Consider the following 21975-nt stretch of genomic DNA (forward strand, 5'->3'; position numbering starts at 1 on the left):
GGGCGTGGCTCCAGGGCAAAAATGACCCTGCTTTACAGGAGGCCTGCATCCTGGGCACGATCACGGCTAAATCGTAAGGCCCAGGTGAACGGAGAAGCCCACATTGCCCATCGTAGCTACAGGTCCTCCCCCTTCTGATTGCAGCCCAGCGTTTTTCTTTAAAGAGAAAATAAAGACAATTCATTTATTTTAAGTTTCGTCGTATCTTTTCACGCACACAGAATCTTTCCTGTACAGGAAGGGTAATTTTGATTATGTGTCAACATCTTTTTTCTTCTCTAGCAAAACACGCAGCTTCCCCAAGCTGGTTACAGTCTAGACCTAGCACTTAAAGATGCGGAAGACTACAAAATCCTTTACAGGAACATCCTTGTTAAAGTGGTGGGACTTGCCCGGCCAGTGTGGCTCAGTGGTGGCGTGTCGACCCATGCACCAAGAGGTTGCTGGTTCGATTCCTGGTAGGGCACATACCCAGGTTGTGGGCTCGATCCCCAGTGGGGAGTGTGCAGGAGGCAGCCAATTGATGTTCTCTCTCATCAATGTTTCTCTCTCTCTCTTCCTTCCCCTCTCTCTAAAAATCAATAAAGAAAAACAAAATTTAAGTGGTGGGACTTACTAATCTCCTCTAGGAACTTAATTCTGCTTGCTCAGCCCTCCAATTCAACTCTGGGTAAATTTTCTTCCTTACCAGGCCACTCTATTCATCCCTCCAACCCTCTTCTCTCTGACCTGGTCTGGCCAGCTTGCCCACACCAGACCACATCAATCACTCAAGTCTGCAGGGGTTCACCCTAGGTCTGGTTCTGTGTGGGCAGGCTCTTTGCCCTGTTTCCCCAAACCTCTCCACTTTACCAACACCACTTTTCCCCAGGACCCTTGAACATCTCCCGTTTCATTTCATAACTCTCTGGCATGAGAAAAACTTGTCCTGTCTTGCCAATGTCTTTCATCCACGTGACATTCTGCTGTCTGGCCTCCCTGCCAGGTGTTTCTTCTCGAGGCTCTGCCTACATGGTATTTTTAGAAACTAAATTTGTTGTGGTTCCCTTTTAGGAAAGACACTCATGTCACGCTTGAGCTTTCGGTTGCAAAATTAACCTTCACTTCGAATGGGAAATTAATTACCAATGAAGCCACTGCCTGGGCTTTCCTGGGCCCTGTTTCTGCAAACGCTTTTCAAGTGGGCAGCACTTTTTTTGTTTTTGGAACGTGCCCCTAGTGGGAACCAAACCCGGGACTCTCTGGTCCGCAAGCCAACGCTTCAGCCGCTGAGCCAAACTGGTCAGGACAACACTTTTTTTTTTTTTTTTTGACACCCTGAGTTATATACAGCTACAGGCGAAACCTGGCTGTTTTGCATGTGCTTGGGGGCCACCCAGCCAGGTGGTTCTTCTGGAACATTCCAGCTGGTCTAATCCCTGTGAAGCCCACCTCTCCCTTGCCACACAAGAGAGGCCAGGCAGGCGTGTCAGAGGGAATCCAGTCCAAATGGGGCTCTCCACGTGCTGATGAGGCCACAGCTTTCTGCCTGGGAGGTGGAGCTCAGAGAGCCTACTGGGTGAAAAATGGGCTTAGAGCCATGACAGGGCTGGGCAGGAACTAAAATAGGACAAGAAATCTGGAGGGAAGGTTGGGAGCTAACTGGGCAGTGGATCCCTGGTGGCTGGTGTGGCCGCCGGCTGGGGCCAGGTCCTGATGACCCACGTCTCTGGGGCCAGGTTCTCCATGCACAGTGCAATGGGAGGACGACTGGGAAATACTTGCCAACACTGAGACTCACTAACATGGAGCGTTTTCCCACCCGCAGCACAGAGCCCCCTGGGGCCTGAACACTCCCTTCCCGGTGCCTAGCAGGCCCACAATGACCTGGAGAGCTGGGAGCGCTCCTGATCGCTCCTGATCACTCGGCAGGGCAGAAGGAAGTAGTGGGCCACCGGGAGGAGGGGCTGAAGAATGTGTTCTCCACCCCACCCTCCAGCAGCCACCACCCCATGTGGCCAAACCACAGTCATTAGAGGCCAGCTGGCTAGTGACACCTGTTCTGGCCCAGTTCTCTCATTTCACAGACTGAGGCCCAGAGAGACTAAGGGGTTTATCAAGGTCACACAGCCAGTTTTGGGGGGAGATGAAAACTCAAATCCAGCCCTGGCCAGTTTGGCTCAGCGGTTAGAGCGTCAGCCCGCAGACCAGAGAGTCCCAGGTTCGGTTCCCGCTGGGGGCATGTACCTCAGTTGTGGTTCGTCCCTAATCCCAGTTGGGGTTGTGCAGGTGGCAACCAGTCGATGTGTCTCTCTCACATCAACTTTTCTCTCTCTCTCATCCTTCCTCTCTCCCTCCCTCTATCTAAAGATAAATGCAAAAAAAACAACAACAACATACATACACACACAAAAAACTCAAATCCAGTTCTCCTGGTGGCCAACCTATGTCTTTTCCCACTCAGCCTCTCCATCTCTTTACTTTTTCTTCATTGATTTTAAAGAGAGAGGAAGGGAGAGGGAGAGAGAGATAGAAACATCGATGAGAGAGAACATCAGTTGGCCACCTGCTGCATACCCCACACTGGGGATTTGGCCCACAACCTGGGCATGTGCCCTGACTAGGAATCGAACCAGCGACCTCTTTCTTGGTGCATGGGTCAACGCTCAACCACTGAGCCACACCAGCCGGGCCCAACCTCTCCACTTCTTGGTTTGAGGCAAGATTAAAAATGCTGGGAGACTTATAAAACTGAGGAAAACGGTCCCCATGAATTTGCAAACACTGTAAGAGAAGCAAAGGGAAAATAAGTGTCTCCAGAAAATATTTATGTAGCAATCTGGCCACATGACCTATAGAACTAGTGGAAGGTCAGAGAAAAGTTCAAGCCAGGATTGAAAAAACAGTACAGTTAGTTTTTTTCTAAACACACAGCAAAGTTGGAAAACAGTGTGTTCCCAAACAAATAAGTTCTATGGCCTGAGTGAATGTGTTTTTATTCATTTCATTGTTTTGACCTCTCTGTTAACTCAAGGTTTGTTTTTTTTTCTCAAAGCTCTTATCATTGTTAAAAATTCAGTTTCCGACATAGTAAAAAAATTTTTTGTTCTAAATGTCTGAAGCCAAAGAATTTTCTGTTCTTGGATCAGGGTCTCCCTGGGGTCTGGAGAGGGAGCACCCATTTGCCAGGAAATAGTTTTCTATGTGGTTCTAGAAAGTATTCCCTGATTGAGGCTTCACCTTTTCTGGAGTTGGGGGGTGGGGAGGGTGGTCCCAGGTCCACTGAATGGCTCAGAGGCAGGTACCCTGTTAAGGTCCCCAGGGGCAGAGGAGCTGCCCCCAGTCACCTCAGCCAGGTACCAGTGGTCACTCTCAGGGAGTCCGGGTGAGCAAAAGAGCAGAGACTTATAACAGCCTGAAACCAGAGCCTTTGTTTCTACAGTGACATGACCTGTGGGCTCTTGGAGGGGTCGAGCAAACTCAAAGATGCCTCTCCCTCCACCGCCCCGTGTCTGCCAACAACTCACTGTATGCTGCGTGCACACGGCTAAACCTTTCAGGGAGCCTCACCCACCGGCACTGGACAGCTCTCAGAGTTCATTCTGCTCTTGCTCCTCCTGTCCTTCCACAGCCTTGGGCTGGCTATGCACCTTTCTGGTCCTGTGCCCAACCTTGCGGCCTTTATACACCCCTTGTCTCCATCCCTGAACCCCCACTGCCGCATCGCCAACCAAACCTCTGTCCCAACCAAACCTGAAATTGAACACCCTTGCACAAGACTCCTTCAATCTTGCCCCTCCTTTGAAACTTGCTTTCTTTACTTTTCTTTCTTTCTTTCTTTTCTTTTTTTTTTTTAATCCTCACCCAAGGACATTTTTCCATTTTTTGTTCAGGTAGAGTAGGAGGGGGAGAGAGGAACAGAGAGAGAGAGAAACATCAACATGAAGGGACACATCGAGTGGCTGCCACCCGCACGACCAACCAGGGCCGGGGACAAACTGCAACCGAGGTACATGCCCTTAGCGGGAACCGAACCCGGGTCTCTCCGGACCGCAGGCCGACGCTCTAACCACTGAGCCAAACCGGCCAGGGCCTTTCTTTCTTTCTTAATAGAGGGGAAGGGAGAGAGGGAGGAAGAGAGAGAGAGAGAGAGAGAGAGACATCAAGTGGCTGCCACTCACACAACCCCATCTGGGGCCGTGGACAAACTGCAACCGAAGTACGTGCCCTTAGCGGGAACCGAACCCGGGACTCTCTGGTCCGCAGGCCAATGCTCTAACCACTGAGCAAAACCGGCCAGGGCTGAAGCTCTTTCTTGATACACCCACTATGAATAACGTCTGTAGAAATGGCCAAGATGCCCACCCAGCACTGACTCAAACTTGTCTAGAAATCAGGCTGAAATTGTAATTTGTTGTAATCAAAATCAAAATAACTTAACAAGACTGTGGATCTTCCAGAGAATATCCTATCCAACTTCCATTGATACTTTTCCATCCATAAAACAAAACCCAGAGGCCATGTTGGATGTGGGGTCCGACCAAAGTTTGGAAATTTGCCAGCTTCTTCAGTTGGATCATCGGATGCTACCGCCAGGTGTGACAGAACATGGGTATCGTCCCTGTGTGGGGTGGATGTCCCAAGCACCCTCAGCTTTAGGCAGGCACGGCCAAGCGTGGAGTTACTGGCAGTAAAAGGTGAGCACGTTTTCCTGGTTTCCTCGGACCAGGATGACAGGAGGTCTGAGGTCCTGGGACAGTGTCTCCAGCCAGGCCATGTACAGCGAGCTCGGGCACTTCCCCTTCCTCCCGATGGGCAAGGTGCTGCAAGACAGGAAGGGAGACAAGAAATTACCCCGGGGTCTTCCGCACACGGCCCAGCTTGTGGTTTGCTTTCTGAGCAGCAACTCTGTTTAGTGACCCCTCAGAGCCCTTGTTCCGGGCCACCTTAAGAATGACCTCTCACCTGGCCAGTGTAGCTCAGTGGTTGAGCATCAACCCATGCACCAAGAGGTCACCGGTTCAATTCCTGGTCAGGGTACATGCCCAGGTGGTGGGCCCGATCCCCAGTGGGGTATGCAGGAGGCGGCCAGTTGATATTCTCTCATTAATGTTTCTCTCTCTCTCTCCCTCTCCCTTCCTTTCTCTAAAATCCATGAAGGGAAAATAAATTACAAAATAAAACCCAAAAAACAACGAGCTCTGACTCTCCCTAAAAGCATGACTCCAAATGTCCCTTCAGCCATGAAGCATTTTCTGAACAAAGCCATGGCCTGTCAGGCCCCCATGATCTGGTTGCCACCAGCCTTCCCAATCTCACCTCCTACCACCCTCAGCCTTGCCCACAGCCCTGCAGCCACAGTGGCTTTCTTACTATCCCTGAAAAAAAATGGTAAGTTTGCTCCTGCCTCAGGGCCTTTGCACTTGGTGCTCTCTCCACCCAGAGGTAGCACCCCTAGCTCTTTACCTGGTTGGTTGGCTCCTTTGAATCACTCAGATCTTGGCTCAAGTGTATTTCACACTCTCAAAATCCTCTTTTCATTCGTTTGTTGTCCGTCTCCTCGCACTAGAATGTACGTTCACTCACGAGCAGGCAGGTCTGTCTTATTTACTACCCTTTCCCCCATACCTAGAACGTAGTCTGATACAGTTGGAATATTAAGTGGGTGATGGCACCCATCAGGCCACTCCAATCATGCCAGCCTTGCCCTCCAGCTACACGCCTGCCTGTGGCCACGTGACATGCGCACACAGTTCAGATGAGTGTCCTTGTCCTGCCCTGTATGTAAGGCCCTGGGAACAGGTCTCCGCCCTTGCCGTGGGAGGTCCCTTGTCTGAACTGCATTGCTGTGCACATAGCCAGCTGCCCTGGGAGGCTGCTCAGCCATACTTTCGTGGCTATTTCAGGCAGAAACCTTTTCACCGTCTTGAGATTCCACACATGTATCTTGATGACCACAGTTGCCCAGCTCTTGGCTTCCGGAGACGCCAGCGTCTCAGAGCCAGTTCAGTCTACAGGAAGTTGGGGCCGGTACCTTACATAGGACTGCACCTTGTTTGTTTTTCCAAAGTAGGTCTGCCGGTATTATTTATCTGAACCTCAAAACACCGCCCTGTCCCCGAGCTAGAGAAACCCAGGCAGAAAGGACAGTGTTGTGGGACGCTGGGCTTCAGAGCATTGCTTTGGGTCAGAGAAGCCACCTGAGTCGTGGCTTTGCCACGTCTTCAGCCACGTGGCTTTACCGGATGGTTCACTGTCCCGAGCCCGTTTTCTCTTCCCTAGAGCTGGGACACACTAGTTCTCCCCCAGGGTTCCGTGAGCTCTGAAGAAGACAAGCACACGAGGGCCCCCAGCAGCGGTTCGCCACACCAGCAGCTGTTCTCATCACTCACTATTTACCAAGCTGGTGAGTGGCCGAGCTGGGACTTCACCCAAGGTCCTGGGCTTGCCCATCCCCGCCGCCTCTGCTCACTGCAACCCCCACTTCCGCTGAGAAGGCGAATTAAGGCCCCTAAACAGCTGCCCTTTGTTTCAAATCCCACCCTCACCCTGGTGGTTTGGCTCGACGATTAGAGCGTCAGCCTGTGGACCGTGGGGTTGCTGGTCTGGTTCCAGTCAAGGGCATGTACCTGGGCTGCAGGTTCAATCCCCGGCCCCAGTCGTGCGGAAGGCAACCAGCCGATGTGTCTCACACGGATGTTTCTCTCTCTCTCTCCCTTCCACCCTCTCTAAAAATCAATGGAAAAAGATCCTTGGGTGAGGATTAACTAAAAATAAAATAAAATTCCACCCTCAGAGCTTCACTTGTGACAACACTATCCTCTATTAAAAAGCAAGGTCCCCAAGATTGGGGAAGGCAGGCGGGAACAAGGACATTCCATTAACTGAGTGTGACCTTAGTTAGAATGAATCTGTGCCTGGGAACTTTGCCTGGGAACTTTTCTGGGCACATTGAAGCTGAACTTCCTGATTTAACAGTTATGCCAAAGCCTGGAAATGCCCTCTGGGAACTACCACATCATTTCTTAGGGACTGAATTCAGAAACTTCCAAGGCCACGAGGGGAAAGGCCCTGAGGCTGCGTTGTCGGGGCCGGGACACCCATCACTCCTGCCATGCCTTTCGAGCCTGTCCACCCCGAGAGGAACGGCTCCCTCTCTGCTCACCCGGGTGCCCGGTGCCCGGTGCCCATCACAGACACTTCCAGCTCACGGGCTGTGTGCGCTTCGGGCCACTCCTCTTTGGGGAAGAAGCCACTCTGGCACAGGGGCTTTCTGTTCCAATCACAAAGAAAGGCAGCCTTGGATCTAACCTAGATGCAAAACGGTGACCACGTGTCGGAACCCAATCCCTGCTTTGCGGTGAGGTCCTGGGCAAGTCGCTTAACTCCTGAGGCTCAATTTCCTCATCTCCAAAGTGTGTGAGTGTGTGAGTGTGTGAGTGTGTGTGTGGGGGGGGGGGGCAGAAGTAGGGGTGGGGTTAAAACAGAACCACTACATTGAGTTTTGAAAATTAATAAGGCCCAATACCTTGAGTGTCAGGCAGGCTCAATCAATAAAATGCAATGTTAATTATTATCTTATTACTATTTGGCTATGAGGAGGAAGTCTTTTTAAAAAAGAGAGAGAGAGAGAGAGGTCTAGGCCCCCAAATTAGAGCAGAAATAAGGTTGTTGACTCAAGCAAAGCTTGTCGGGCTGGTTCCAGGCTGGTTTACCAGCAGCACAGGTTTAGCTGAACTGAAACCCAGAAGCAATCACCAAATTCTGCCTCAAACCTGCTCTGGAGAATGGTCCTGTAGGCTCCCAAAATGCTGGGAAATGTGCTTTTGTCATTTTAATGAGACTTAAAAGGGTTTGTTTCCTCAGAATTTCTGGGGAATACAGGTTTCTGGATTCCACCCCAGACCCTGATCTGGAAGGAATGGAGGAATTTTTCATTTTCCACAGTCCCCACAGGTGACCCCAGAGTGAACTTTTACAAGCAGGGGCGGGCAGTCTTGGTTGCAGATTAGTGATGCAAAAATGCAGCTACTGCCCTCCCCAAGGAGCTGCCCACAGCAACAGCTGGCGGGGGGGGGGGGGGGGGGGGGGGGGGGGGCGGATCCCTGTGTGCAGGCGGCTCCTCCAGGGCGACTGGACTCAGTCTTATTCATATGGGCTAATCCCACAAAGGCTGGTGGGCAGGCAGGTGGCTTTTTCTGTGGGGCCTGGGGCTTGGGGGTGGGAGTGGGAGGGAAGAGGTGCCAGCAGGTGTCACCTCCCACCTGCTGAGAGCCTGACTCATTTTAGTAGCAAATAAACTTAGAACCATAACATGTTAGAGTGGAGGAGAATCTTGGAAATCATTTGGTTTAACTTTTTTCTATAATCAGGGAAACTGAGGCTCACAGAAGCAGGGCTGCCTGCCAAGGCCACACAGTAGGCTGCCTGCAGAGACAAAATACAAGCTTGCTTCTCTGAACAGAGGCGGCACTCACGAGGGGGTGGTGTGGCATGCCCACGCACCCAGGTGGCACACACCAGGTACCACACCCAAGGAAAGGCTGGGGAGCCATTTCAGGATGAAGCCAGTCCCACGCCCTTGCACTGTGACTCAGTCTTCACCCAGGCCAACCTTGCCCTAGGGACATTCTCTGCAAGGCACTGGCCAGAGGCTTGGAGATAAGTCCAGCCCTCCTCCTCATCAGTTTCCACTTCAAAAAAAGCATTTTCCTTGTGCAAAAAAAAAAACCAACAAAAAACAATCTAACAGCCCCAGGAAACATGGTTTCAGGCAGAGCCAGTTTCAGAGGTGAGCAAAGTGCACATTGGCACAGCCCAGCACTTCGAAGGGCCTCACGCTGGGTTTAATGCCCACCAATACCATCTTGAGATTCCTTGTAAGTTTTGAACAAAGGGCCCCCACAGTTTCATTCTGCACCATGCCTCACAAATTGTGCCCAGGATCCTGATAGGAAAAAAACAGGCTCTGCAGGCTTGTTGGCTGTCCTGTGGAATTCCCAGGTGCTTAGCCCCCAGGATGTGTAAGAAAGGCCTGTATTTGCCTTGGCAACTACCCTCGTTCCCTCTCTGGAAGGAGGGACTCGGGTGGCATCGCTGGCCATGTCTTCCTCCTGGCCTGCGAGAGAGTAGAGCCACCATGAGACCTTCTCTGTGCTACTGTCACCTTCCACTTACTCAGCCTTGGCCAATACCCACAGGAGGCGGCACAGTACTGGACATGGGCAGCAGCAACGGAAGCCTGAGGGTCTGACCCACATGGAGGCTGAACAGTGGGCTGGCGCGGCCTCTGCTTCTGCTGCCCAGACTTGGCACCGACATCAGTTAGGGGTGGCTGATGGCCAAAGATGGCTGGGTGATTCCCAAACAAACGAGAATCAATTTTCTTCTGGAATGACCTGGGTCCCCTTTGCCAAGCCGTTTGGCAGGGAAAGGCGACAGACAACGGAAAAGCAGTGGTAAGGGGCATCAGTGAGGCCTGGGAAATGCGAGGCCCTAGAGCTCGGCCCGCTGCCACAGACAAGGAGACGGTTCTGAGATGTCCTAAGTTAATTACAGCAGGCTGGGAGGAAGACAGAAGAAGGGGTTAATCAGTTAACTGAAGAGCAAAACCAACAAAAGACCTCACACCCCTGAGTGTGTACTGGAACTTGGCCTAACTTCCAGGTGGCCATTCCCACAAGTATCTAAAAGAAGGAGCTGCCAGGCGCCACGGAAGCCCAGGAGCCTCTGCTCACTTACATATGAACTTCCCAATCTGTGCCCATGGCCAGTCCACGGAGCAGACACGTCTTCCCGAGGACTCTGCACCCACTTCACAATTCTTTAGACACAACTGAGATTTCTGCCTTCTCTACTTGATGTATAAAATGCTCAATAACTCCAGGATTCGGACAAGCAAGCTTTTTTTTGCCAAGAATAGCTGTGGGGGTTTAGATTCCCTGCCCCAGGACCTGGTCTTCTTTTCTCTTTTTTTTTTTTTTGCTAGCAGTGGCCCAATAAACCTTTTCTTTTAAAACAACTTTCAGCCCTGGCCAGTTTGGCTCAGCAGTTAGAATGTCGGCCCACAGACCAAAGAGTCGCAGGTTTGATTCTGGTCAAGGGCACGTACCTCAGCTGTGGTTCATCCCCAGGTCAGGGTCATGCAGGAGGCAACCAGTCAATGTTGATGTCTGTCTGTCTGTCTGTGTGTCTCCCCCTCCTCCCTCCTTCCCTCCCACTTAATCTGAAGATAAATAGAAAAATATCCTCAGATGAGGATTAAAAAAATAAATAAAAGCAAAAAGACTTTCAGCCTGGGCCAGTGTGGCTCAGTGGATTGAGCACTGTCCCATGGACTGAGAGGTCTCAGTTTGATTCCTGGTCAGAGCACATGCCCAGATTGTGGGCTTGATCCCCAGTAGGGTACACACAGGAGGCGGCCAAAGCCTGCCCTGCTCAGTGGTTAGAGCGTTGACTTGCAGACCAAAGAGTCACAGGTTCAATTCTGGTCAAGGGCATGTACCCTGGTTTTGTTTCAGTCTCCAGCCTGGTCGGGGCCGTGCAAGAGGCAACCACTCAATGTGTCTCTCTCATATCTGTTTCTCTCTATCTCTCCCTCCCACTCTGTCTGAAAATAAATGGAAAAAAATCCTCCAGTGAGGATTAAGACAAAAATAAAAAACAACACCTAAGGCAAAAGAAACGAAGGAAAAAATTAATAAATGGGACTACATCAAACTAAAAAGCTTCTGCACAGCAAAAGAAACAAGTATCAAAATGGAAAGGGAACTGAACCTGCTCTCTCCCAAGCCTGAGGAGAGGATCCAAAATGGCAGTGGAGTGAATGGAAGCTACACCGACCATCTCCCAGGATCAAACTGAATTACAACTAAAATAAAGACAAATCATCAGGAAAAAAACAACAGAAAAGCATCTGGAGAGGACCCATATAACCATGGTCAGAAAGAGGACACGAAATTGAGCCTGGTAGAAACTGTGGAGGTGCCAGAGGTAAGAGGGCAGGCTGGGAGTTCATGGACAGCAGCTGTCTTAGCTGTGAGTAGCTCCCTCTGGTTTGAAATCCCAAGCCGGCACCACAGCACAGAGGGCCAGGGCAGAGCACTAAACTAGCTACAGCCTTGGGCTCCGGCAGAAAGAGGGCAGAGTGGTTTGGAATTGTATGGACGCTCAGGAGTTGGGATAGCTGGGGCAGCGGTGGGAGTTTTTTTTTTTTTTGCTGAATCACTCCCTTGTGGGACAGTAGAAATTTTGCTCAAAGAGCCCTGTCTAAGAGCCCCAGGGAGAAGCAACAGCCCCTCTCTCAGGAATTTAACACCACCCGGCCAGGCCAAAGAAATGCAAATTGAGGCTCATTAAGAGCCAGCAAGCACCTGCCCTACCCTCTGAAAATCCTCTTACCCTGAACACCTAGGGGATTTTTTTATTCAGCTGAAGACTACAATCCAAGGCTCATCAAGTAACTGAAACTAATAGCCTCCAGGCAAAAAGCTAGAGGATAACTGAACCTTTCCTAGGCTTGCGAATATACCCAGGAAAGTAAGACTTGACAGTGGTGTTTAACATGGGTCCTGCCACACTCATCCAAACCCAGTAGAGGGAGCCACAACCAACAGAACACCAATACCCACAGGGAAAATTCTGTAGGCTTCAAAACCCACTGGGGCAACCAAAATGGTGAAACAAAGAAACAAATCCCAAATGAAAGAACAAGATAATTGGACAGAAGATGAAATGAATGAAAGGGAATTGAGCAAGATATCAGAGGGCAAGTTCAGAGAAATAATCATGAGGAAGCTCAACAGCATGAGTAAAGAGATAGAAGCACTGAAAACCAACCAACTGGAAATGAAGAATGACATAGCAGAAATAAGGAACACATTGCTTCCAGCAGAGTAGAGGAGGCCAAGGATCAGATCAGTGAATTAGAAGACAGGGTAGAAAAAATCATCAATCAGAGAATCAAAAAAACCCAGACAAATAAAAAATAAAAAACAGGAAGACAGCCTAAGAGAACTGTGGGACAATTTGAAATGTAACAACATCCGCATTATAGGAATTCCAGAAAAAGAAGAAAATGAGCAATGGTTAGAGAATATATTTGAAGAAATAGTGACAGAAAACTTCCCTACATTGGTGAAGGAAAAAGGCATACAAGAATAAGAAGCACAGAGAGTTCCAAGTAAAAAGAACCCAAACAGGCCCACACCAAGACACATAACAATTAAAATGCCAAAAATTAAAGACAAAGAGAGAATCCTAAAGCCAGCACGAGATAAGCAACCGGTTACCTACAAAGGAAACCCCATAAGGCTCTCATCTGACTTCTCACAAGAAACACTACAGGCCAGAAGGGAGTGGCATTAAGTAATCAAGGTCATGAAAAACAAAGATCTGAATCCAAGACTATCCAGCAAGGCTATCATTCAAAACAGGTCAAAAAAGGCTAAGGGAATATATTAACACCAAACCAGCACTGCAAGATATGATGAAAGGACTGCTGTAATTAGTAGAAGAAATAGGAAGAAAAACAGAACCACACTAAATAAAAATGGCAATAAATAAGTACATATCAATAATTACCTTAAATGTAAATGGATTGAAGATGCTGGTAAAAACACAGAGTAGGTGATTGGATAAGAAAGCATGACTCATATATATATATATATATTGTTTACAAGAGACCCACCTCACAACAAAAGACTCACATAGGTTGAAAGTGAAGGGATGGGAAAAAAATCTTCCAAGCAAATGGAAAGGAAAAAAGAGCTGGAATAACAACACTCATATCTGATAAAATGGACTTCAAAATGAAGGCCATAACTAAAGATAAAGAAGGTTACTACATAATATTGAAAGTATCTATCCAACAGGAAGATATGCCTTGGTAAATATACATGCACCCAACATAGGAGCACCAAAATATATTTAAAAACTTCTGGAGGACTTCAAAGGAGAAATTGACAGCAATACAATCATAGCAGGGGACTTCAACACCTCACTGACCTCACTGGATAGATCCTCTAGACAAAAATTAACTCCCTGGCCAGTTTGGCTCAGCAGTTAGAGTGTCAGCCTGCGGTCCGGAGAGGCCCGGGGTTCGGTTCCCGCTAAGGGCATGTACCTCGGTTGCAGTTTGTCCCTGGCCCTGGTTGGGTCATGTGGGTGGCAGCCACTCAATGTGTCCCTTTCATGTCGATGTTTCTCTCTCTCTCTCTCTTCCTCTCTCTCCCTCTCACTCTATCTGAATAAAAAATGGGAAAATGTCCTCAAGTGAGGATAAAAAAAGAAATTAATAAGGATACAGATACTCTAAATGATGCACTAGATCAAATGGATTTAATAGATATCTACAGAGAATTACACCCCAAACTGCAAAATTCACATTCTTCTCAAGTGCACATGGAACATTCTCAAAGATAGACCACATGTTAGGACACAAAGTAAGTCTCTACAAATTCAACAAGATTGAAGCCATTTCAAGCATCTAGATCACAATGGCATAAAACTAGAAATCAGTTACAGCAAAAACATTTAGACACATGAAAGCTAAATAGCATGTTATTAAACAATGAGGGTTACCAAGGAGATCAAGGAAGAAATAAAAAAACTTCCTGGAAACCAGTGAAAATGAACACACAGCAACACAAAATCTATGGGACACAGCAAGAGCAGTCCTGATAGGGAAGTTGATAGCACTACAGGCCTACCTCAGGAAAAAAGAAAAATTTCTAATTGACTATCTAACCTCACAACTTAAAGAACTAGAAAGCAAACAAAAAGAAAAACCTAGAGCAAGTAGAAGGAAAGAAATAGTGAAGATCAGAGCAGAAATAAATGACAGAGACTAAAATAACAATTCAAAAGATCAATGAAACAAAGAGCTGGTTCTTTGAAAAGATAAACGATTTTGATAGACCCTTAGCTAGACTCACCAAGAAACAAAGAGAGAGGCCTAAATAAAATCAGAAACAAAAGAGAAGTAACAACTGACATCACAGAAATACAAAGGATCGTTAACAAACACTATGAACAATTATACACCAACAAATCGGACAATCTAGGCAAAATGAACAAATTTCTAGAAACACATAGTCTCCCAAAACTGAACCAGGAAGAGATAGAAAACTTGAACAGACTTCTGGTGAAGATGGCAGGTAGGTAAACGCGGTATCGCGTCCTCCCACAACCACATCAAAGTTACAACTAAACTACAGAGCAACCATCATTCAAAACCACCTGAAATAGAGCTGAATGGAAGTCCTACAACTACGGAATTAAAGCAGCAGCCACATCCAGACTGGTAGGAGGGGCGGAGGGGGACGGGCTGGTCCCACACCCGCGTGTGGTGGATAAAAATCAGGAGGACACCTCGGCTGGGAAGGTCCTCCCTGAGGACTGAGGGGTCCCCGTCCCACACCAGGTGCCCCGCTCAGGGTTCCAGTGCCAGGAAGAGAATCCCCATGACTTCTGGCTGGGAAAACCAGCAGGAACTGAGGCTCAGGGAAGCTGATGCGGCTGGAACCCCAGTCAGCTCCTTAAAGGGCCCGCGCACGGACTTATCAGACTCTCTCCCTCTAAGCTTGGAGGGGAGGCAGCTCGAGGGGCACCAGAGACATACAGGGAAGAACTGAGCTGTTTTGCCCTGGAGCGAGGGCTGAAGAGGGGGCTTTCTCTGGGACAAACATGCTGTCAGAGGCCTTTGTTCCTTTGGTGAGCCCTTCCCTGGGGCGGCAGACAGTCACCATATCTGGGACTCCAGCAACCTGGCTCACACTGGTAGCCCCACCCTGGTGACTCCCTGAGGCCCTGTCCCGCCCCACCCAACTTTCAGGCCCACCCAAGCTGTTGCCACTTGCTTAACCATAGGATTGGCCTGTCTTGGATCCTGCTTCAGGTTTTTCCTAAATTCTTTTGTCTCAGCTAGCCCCATTCCGCTCGTTAAGTAATACACAGAAATAAACACAGGGAGGCAGCCAAAATGAGGAGACAAAGAAACAGGTCCCAAATGAAAGAACAGAACAAAACCCCAAGAAAAGAACTAAGTGAAATGGGGAGAAGCAGCCTAATAGATGCTGAGTTCAAAATACTGCTTATAAGGCTGCTCAATGAACTTAGTGAGAACCTCAGTGAACTTAGTGAGGGCCTCAAGAGCATAAAAAAGGACCAGTCAGAAATGATCGATGCACAGTCAGAAATGAAGGAGACATTAACTAAAATAAAGAATAATTTACTCAGATTCAATAGTAGAGTACATAAAGCCAAGAAGCAAACCATCGATTTGGAATATAAGGAAGCAAAAAACACCCAATCAGAACAGCAAAAAGAAAAAAGAATCCAAATAAATAAAGATAGTATAAGGAGCCTCTGGGACAACTTCAAGCGTGCCAACATTCGCATCTTGGGGGTGCCGGAAGGAGAAGAGAGAGAACAAGAAATCGAAAACCTGTTTGAAACAATAATGGCAGAAAACTTTCCTAACTTGGTGAAGGAAACAGACATACAAGTCCAGGAAGCATAGAGAGTCCCAAAAAAGATGAACCCCAAGAGACCCACACCAAGACACATCATCATCAAAATGCAAAAGGTTCAAGACAAAGAGAGAATCTTAAAAGCAGCAAGAGAAAAGTAGTTAGTTACCTACAAGGGAGTTCCCATAAGGCTGTCAGCTGATTTCTCAAAAGAAACTTTGCAGGCCAGAAGGGAGTGGCAAGAAATATTCAGAGTGATGAAAAGCAAGAACTTGCAACCAAGATTACTCTATCCTGCAAAGCTGTCATTTAGAATCGATGGCCATAAAAAGAGTTTCCCAGGCAAGAAAATGCTAAAGGAGTTCATCACCACCAAACCATTATTATATGAAATGTTGAAGGGTTTTTTTGAAGAAAAAGATAAAATATATGAACAAACAAAATGGCAATGAATACATATCTATCGACAATGGAATCTACAAACAAAATGAACAGGCAGAACAGAAACATTCTCATAGAATGTAGATACAGAGAACATTTTGTTGGTTGCCAGATGGAAGGTGGGTTAGGGGAATAGGTGAAAAAGGTGAAGGGATTAAGAAGTACAAATTCATTGCTAGACTGACAAACCTCAAAGGGAAAGGGGTTGGGGATGGGAAGAAATAAACCAAAGAACTTATATGCATAACCAATGGACACAGACAATAGTGTGGGAGAAGGCAGGAGGCGGGGAGTGGAGAGCAAGGGGTCAATGGGGGAAAAATGAGGAACATCTGTAATACATTCAACAATAAAATTTTTTTTTTAAAGTTATTCGAACAAGAAAGAGAAAAAAAAAAGTATGGAATAGAATGGTTACTAACGTCTGCTTTGTTGGAGATGGCTTTACTCAAAAACCACCTGAATATGAAAGATTCATATTCACGTTTCAAGAAGGCCCATGTAACATCCTGAACTGAAAGCCATCTTTTGCCTGCCAATACTCGGTGTAAAGAAGTATCCCTCATCCCCACTTTATACACCTTTGGGTGTTATTACCAAAGGTACTATCATCGATGTGAACGTGAGCGAGTTGGGCCTTCTGACACAAAAAGGCAAGGTTATTTGGGGAAAATATGCCCAGGTTACCAACAATCCTGAAAATGATGGGTGCATAAATGCAGTCCTGCTGTTTGAAAGCAGTTTCATACAAGTAACTCCTTATAATTACTGACGACTATGCACCAATCAGGAAAACTCCTTTACTGTGATGTTTCTTAGTACTATCTCACAGCTTACAAGTCTGCAGTCATCAACTATTTATTCTATTGTGAAGAACATTAAAATGGCCTCTTTAAAAAAAAAAAAAATCCAAAAACTCATTTTATGAGACCAATATAATTCTAATTCCAAAACCAGATAAAGACACTACAAAGAAAGAAAACTACAGGCCAGTATCCCTGATGAACATAGATGCCAAAATCCTTAACAAAATATTAGCAAATCAGATCCAGCAATACATTAAAAAAATTATTCACTATGACCAAGTGGGATACACCCTAGTGATGCAAGGCTGCTACAATATTCTCAAATCAATAAATGTGATACACCACATAAACAAAATGATAGATAAAAACCATATGATCATATCAATAGATGCTGGAAAAGCATTCGACAAAATCCAGCACCCATTTATGACAAAAATGCTCAGCAATGTGGGAATAGAGGGATCATATCTCGACATAATAAAGGCCATATATGAAAGACCTACAGCTAACATTATACTCAATGGGCAAAAACTAAAAGCATTTCCCTTAAGAACAGGAACAGACAGGGATGCCCACTTTTGCCACTCTTATTTAACATAATACTGGAAGTCTTAGCCACAGCAATTAGACATGAAGAAAAAATAAAAGGGATCCAAATTGGAAAGAAGGAAGTGAAACTGTCATTATTTGCAGATGACATGATATTGTATATAGAAAACCCTAAAGATTCTATGGAAAACAGTATGGTGTTACCTCAAAAAATTAAAAATTGAACTGCCAATTGAACTGCCATTTGACCCAGTGATCCCACTTCTAGGAATATACCCTAAGAAGCCTAAAACACCAATCACAAAGAATATATGTACCCCCATGTTCATAGCAGCACTATTTACAATAGCTAAGATCTGGAAACAGCCCAAATGTCCATCAGTAGACGAATGGATAAAAAAGCTGTGGTACATATACACAATGGAGTACTATGCAGCTGTAAGAAAGAAAGATCTCTTATTCTTTGCGACGACATGGAGGGACCTGGAAAGTATTATCCTAAGCAAAACAAGCCAAACAGAGAAAGACAAGTATCATATGATCTCACTTATTTATGGAATATAATGAACATAACAGTCTGAGGAACAGGGTAGTCCTAGAGACATGGAAGTGGGGTACAGACTGACAATCCCCAGAAGAAGAGGTGGGGGGGACAGATAAACCACAGAACTTATATGCATGTATGCATGAACAATGGACATGGACAACAAAGCTGGGGATAGGGTGGGGAGGGGGTATCAGTGGGGGAAAAAGGAGAAACATCTGTAACAAAAATTAATTAATTTTTTTTAAAAAGAGAGAAAACCCTAAAGACTCCATCAAAAATCTACTAGATTTAATAAACAAATTTGGCAAGGCAGCAGGATACAAAATTAACATAAAGAAGTCGACGGCATTCTTATACACCAATAATGAGCTCACTGAAAGAGAAGCTGAAAAAAAATCCCATTTACCATTGCAGTAAAAAAAATTAAAATACCTAGAAAATAACTTAACCAAAGAAGTATAGGACCTATTTGCAGAAAACTACGGGACATTGAAAAAAAAATAGAGGAAGATATAAAAGAAGTGGAAGCATATACCTTGTTTATGGATTGGAAGAATTAACATCATTATAATATCCATACTACCCAAAGCAATCTATAGATTCAATGCAATCCCCATTAAAATACCAACAACATATTTCACGGAACTTGAACAAAAACTTCAAAAGTTTATAAGGAACCAAAAAAGACCCCAAATAGTCACAACAATCTTGAAAAAGAAGGACAAAGTACGAAGGATCACAATACCAGATATCAGGTTATACTATAAAGCCATTGTAATCAAAACAGCCTGGTACTGGCACAAAAATAGGCATATAGATCAATGGAACAGAACAGAGAATCTGGAAATAGACCCAAGACATTATGCTCAATTAATATTTGACAAAGGTGGCAAGAGCATACAGTGGAGTCAAGACAGCCTCTTCAATAAATGGTGTTGGGAAAATTGGACAGCTACATGCAAAAAAATGAAGCTAGACCACCAACTTACACCATACACAAGAATAAACTCAAAATGGATAAAAGATAAATGTGACTCATGAATCCATATAAATCCTAGAAGAAAATGTAGGCAACAAAATTTCAGACATCACATACGGTAGAATTTTTACTGATACAACACCTAGGTCAAGAGAAACAAAGGAAAAAATGAACACATGGGACTACATCAAACTTAAAAGCTTGTGCACAGCAAAAGAAACAAGCACCAAAATGGAAAGGGAACCTACTATATGGGAGAGCATAATTGCCAACAATGCATCAGAGTGCTCATACAACTCAACAAAAGGAAGACAAAGAACCCAATTAAAAAATGGGTGAAGGACCTAAATAGACACCTCTCCAAACAGGACATACAAATGGCCAAGAGACATACGAAAAAATGCTCGTCACTAATCATCAGAGAGAAGCAAATTAAAACGACTATGAGGTATGACCTCACACCTGTCAGAATGGCCGCCATCAATGAATCATCAAACAACAAGTGCTGGCGAGGGTGTGGAGAAAAGGGTGCTCTTATACACTGCTGGTGGGAATGCAGACTGGTGCAGCCACTATGGAAAACAATATGGTGTTTCCTCAAAAAATTAAAAATTGAACTGCCATTTGACCCTGTGATCCCACTTCTAAGAATATATTCTAAGAAGACTGAAACACCAATCAAAAAGAATATATATACCCCTATGTTCATAGCAGCTCTATTTACAATTGCTAAGATCTGGAAACAGCCCAAGTGTTCAACAATAGATGAGTGGATAAAAAAGCTATTGTACATATACACAGTGGAATACTATACAGCTGTAAGAAAGATTTCTTATCTTTTGAGATGACGTGGAGAAACCTGGAGAGTATTATGCTAAGCGAAATAAGCCAATCAGAGAAAGACAAATATCACACGATCTCACTTATTTGTGGAATATAATGAACAAACAAACTGATGAACAAAATAGACCCAGAGACATAGAAGTAGGGAACAGACTGACAAACCTCAGAGGAGGGGGGTGGGGGGACTGGGGGAAGGGAAGAGCTAAAGCAAAGAACTTACATGCATATATACGTAACCAATGGACATAGACAACAATGCTATGGGGGAGGGGGGATTGGGAGGAGGGTGTCAATGGGGGAAAAAGGAGAAACATCTGTAACAAAAATAAATTAATTAATAAAATAAATAAATAAAAAGAGTTTCAACTTGGCCAGTGTCACTCAATGGTTGAGCGTCATCCCATGCACCAAGTGGTCACCGGTTCCAGTCCTGGTCAGGGCACATTCCCTGGTTTTGGGCTTGATCCCCAGCAGGGTGTGTGCGGTTGGCAGCCAATCAATGTTGATGTTTCTCTCTCCCTCTCCCTTTTTCCCTTCCTAAAATCAATAAAAACATATTATAAAGAAAAAAGACTTTGAGCTGAGCCCTAGAATTTAGGATTTGTGTTTAATGGCACTCAGGTGAGAACGTGGGGCTGATGCGGGCCCTCTGTCTCCTGGGGGATAAGGGTCCCAGCAGTGGCCACCCTTCCAGAGCCTGTGCGCCAGGCTTCTCCCCCTGCTACTTACATGAGGACCAGAGCAGCGTCTCGGGAATAATCCAACAGGATCTCATTCAGCCTCACCTGCCGCAGGGACTGGGGCGAGGAAAAACCACGCGGTCACTTCTCACTCTTCAGAAGCAGTCCCCGCCCAGCCCAGGGGCCTCTTTTAACATTTTAGACAGGAGGCACGCATTGTCCCCCTAAGTCATTACCGATTCTCTTGCCTCTGAGAAGGAAGGGGACCCTCATAGTAACAGTTTACAAGAAGCCCTGGATTTTTCCTTGCATGACCAACAGGACAGTGGGGGCGGGGCACCTTATGTGGTACCGGAGAGCTGGTAGCTCAGAACAGAGAGAACTGAGCAAAGCACACGGACTGCCCGAGCTCCACTGTCTTCATCTGTGAAATGATACCCACCCCCAGGGGAGTCTGGGGAAGATGGAGCGATATAACCCATGAGCAGAGGGCCTGGCGTGCAGAAGGCACTTGATAAGGTGGACTCCAGCAGGGGTGGGATGATCCTCCATAATAGGGTCGGCAAGAGCCTTGATTGGACACTATGCTTTATTGAGCTTTTTCCAAGGAGCTGGGTGTGCCCTCTGACAGGCCAAGGAATCCCCAAAGCCTATGTGGGGCTGGGTTGTGAAGGAGACTCCTTCCCACCCCAAGGCCTGTCTTCAAGCTGTTCAGAAATGGTTGGCACTGGGGGTGCGGTGGTGGACAGACCTTGTCTGAGAGCATGGCGAACCGAGAGGAAGTGAATTAGCCCAGGTGAGGGCTCCCCGACCTCACACTGCTGGCATTTGGGAGGAAGCACCTCCGCGTGGGAACTGTCCTGTGGGTTGTAGCAGCATCCCAGCCCTCTAGTCACCAAGTGACGATAGCAGTCCCATCCCAGGGGTGACAAACTGCGATCCCCCAACCCCCTAACCTCAAAATGAACAAGGCAGCCACCATACGCCTTTAGCCCTTATCAAGGTCCTGAAGGTGCTATCTGGGGAGAGGGTGGCCACGGCTTTGGCTGCATCTGGAGCAGGGTCTACAGGCAGCTTCATGGGCCCACAGGACAAACTATCCCTCAGCCTTTGCCACTTGTCTCATGAGTCCCCACCAGGCACAGAAGAATGAGGGAGGAGAGGGAGACAGACTCTGGGCAGTCTATTGCCATGGCCAGGGTGACTCAAAGTGGGCAGGAGAAACAGGCTTTCATGCCAAGGACGGCCCTGAGTTCCACAACCCACAACGGCTCACCTGAGTGATTGTGCCTTGAGGAGACTGGGTGTCAGGGGGGAGCAGGGCTGGGGGTAGGGGGAGGGCATCAAGGAAGCTCAGGACAGATGGGTACAGGGTCCTGACCCAGGAAAGCCCCCGCCCCCCGCAAGGCCCTCCCGCACCTTGACTCTATTCTTATTCATCTCCTCATCTGAGATCTTCCAGGGGCAGTCCCGCCTCATCTCGGTGACAGTGGCCTCATCCTTGAAGCCGTCGTTCAGGCGGAAGGGTGCAATCATGTCTTCAAACCGCTTGGTGCTGGGGACAGAGAGTGCAGAGAGGCCAGGTAAGACGGCCCGGTTTCCAGGAAAACCAGAGCCCTGGAGGGTGCCCAGGGCCATACTTTTCAGGCCAAACCCCGTTCTGACACTGCCGTTGACGTCG

General features: G+C 46.9%; 1 protein-coding gene across 3 annotated transcripts in view; it reads right to left on the reverse strand.

The window, feature by feature from the left end:
• Positions 1-4400: 4400 nt before the first annotated feature.
• Positions 4401-21975, reverse strand: part of SLC12A3 (solute carrier family 12 member 3) — a 45069-nt gene continuing 27494 nt past the window's right edge. For all 3 annotated transcript variants that reach the window (XM_036274466.1, XM_036274467.1, XM_036274465.1), the window contains exons 24-26: positions 21714-21849; positions 20344-20411; positions 4401-4802 (exon numbers count right to left, since the gene is read on the reverse strand). In XM_036274466.1, the coding sequence (XP_036130359.1) occupies positions 4661-4802; positions 20344-20411; positions 21714-21849 (346 nt within the window). In that variant the 3' untranslated portion in view covers positions 4401-4660. The remainder of the gene's footprint in view (positions 4803-20343; positions 20412-21713; positions 21850-21975) is intronic.

The sequence above is a fragment of the Molossus molossus genome, unplaced genomic scaffold (assembly GCF_014108415.1).
Source record: "Molossus molossus isolate mMolMol1 unplaced genomic scaffold, mMolMol1.p scaffold_m16_p_21, whole genome shotgun sequence".
Classification (NCBI taxonomy): Eukaryota; Metazoa; Chordata; class Mammalia; order Chiroptera; family Molossidae; genus Molossus; species Molossus molossus.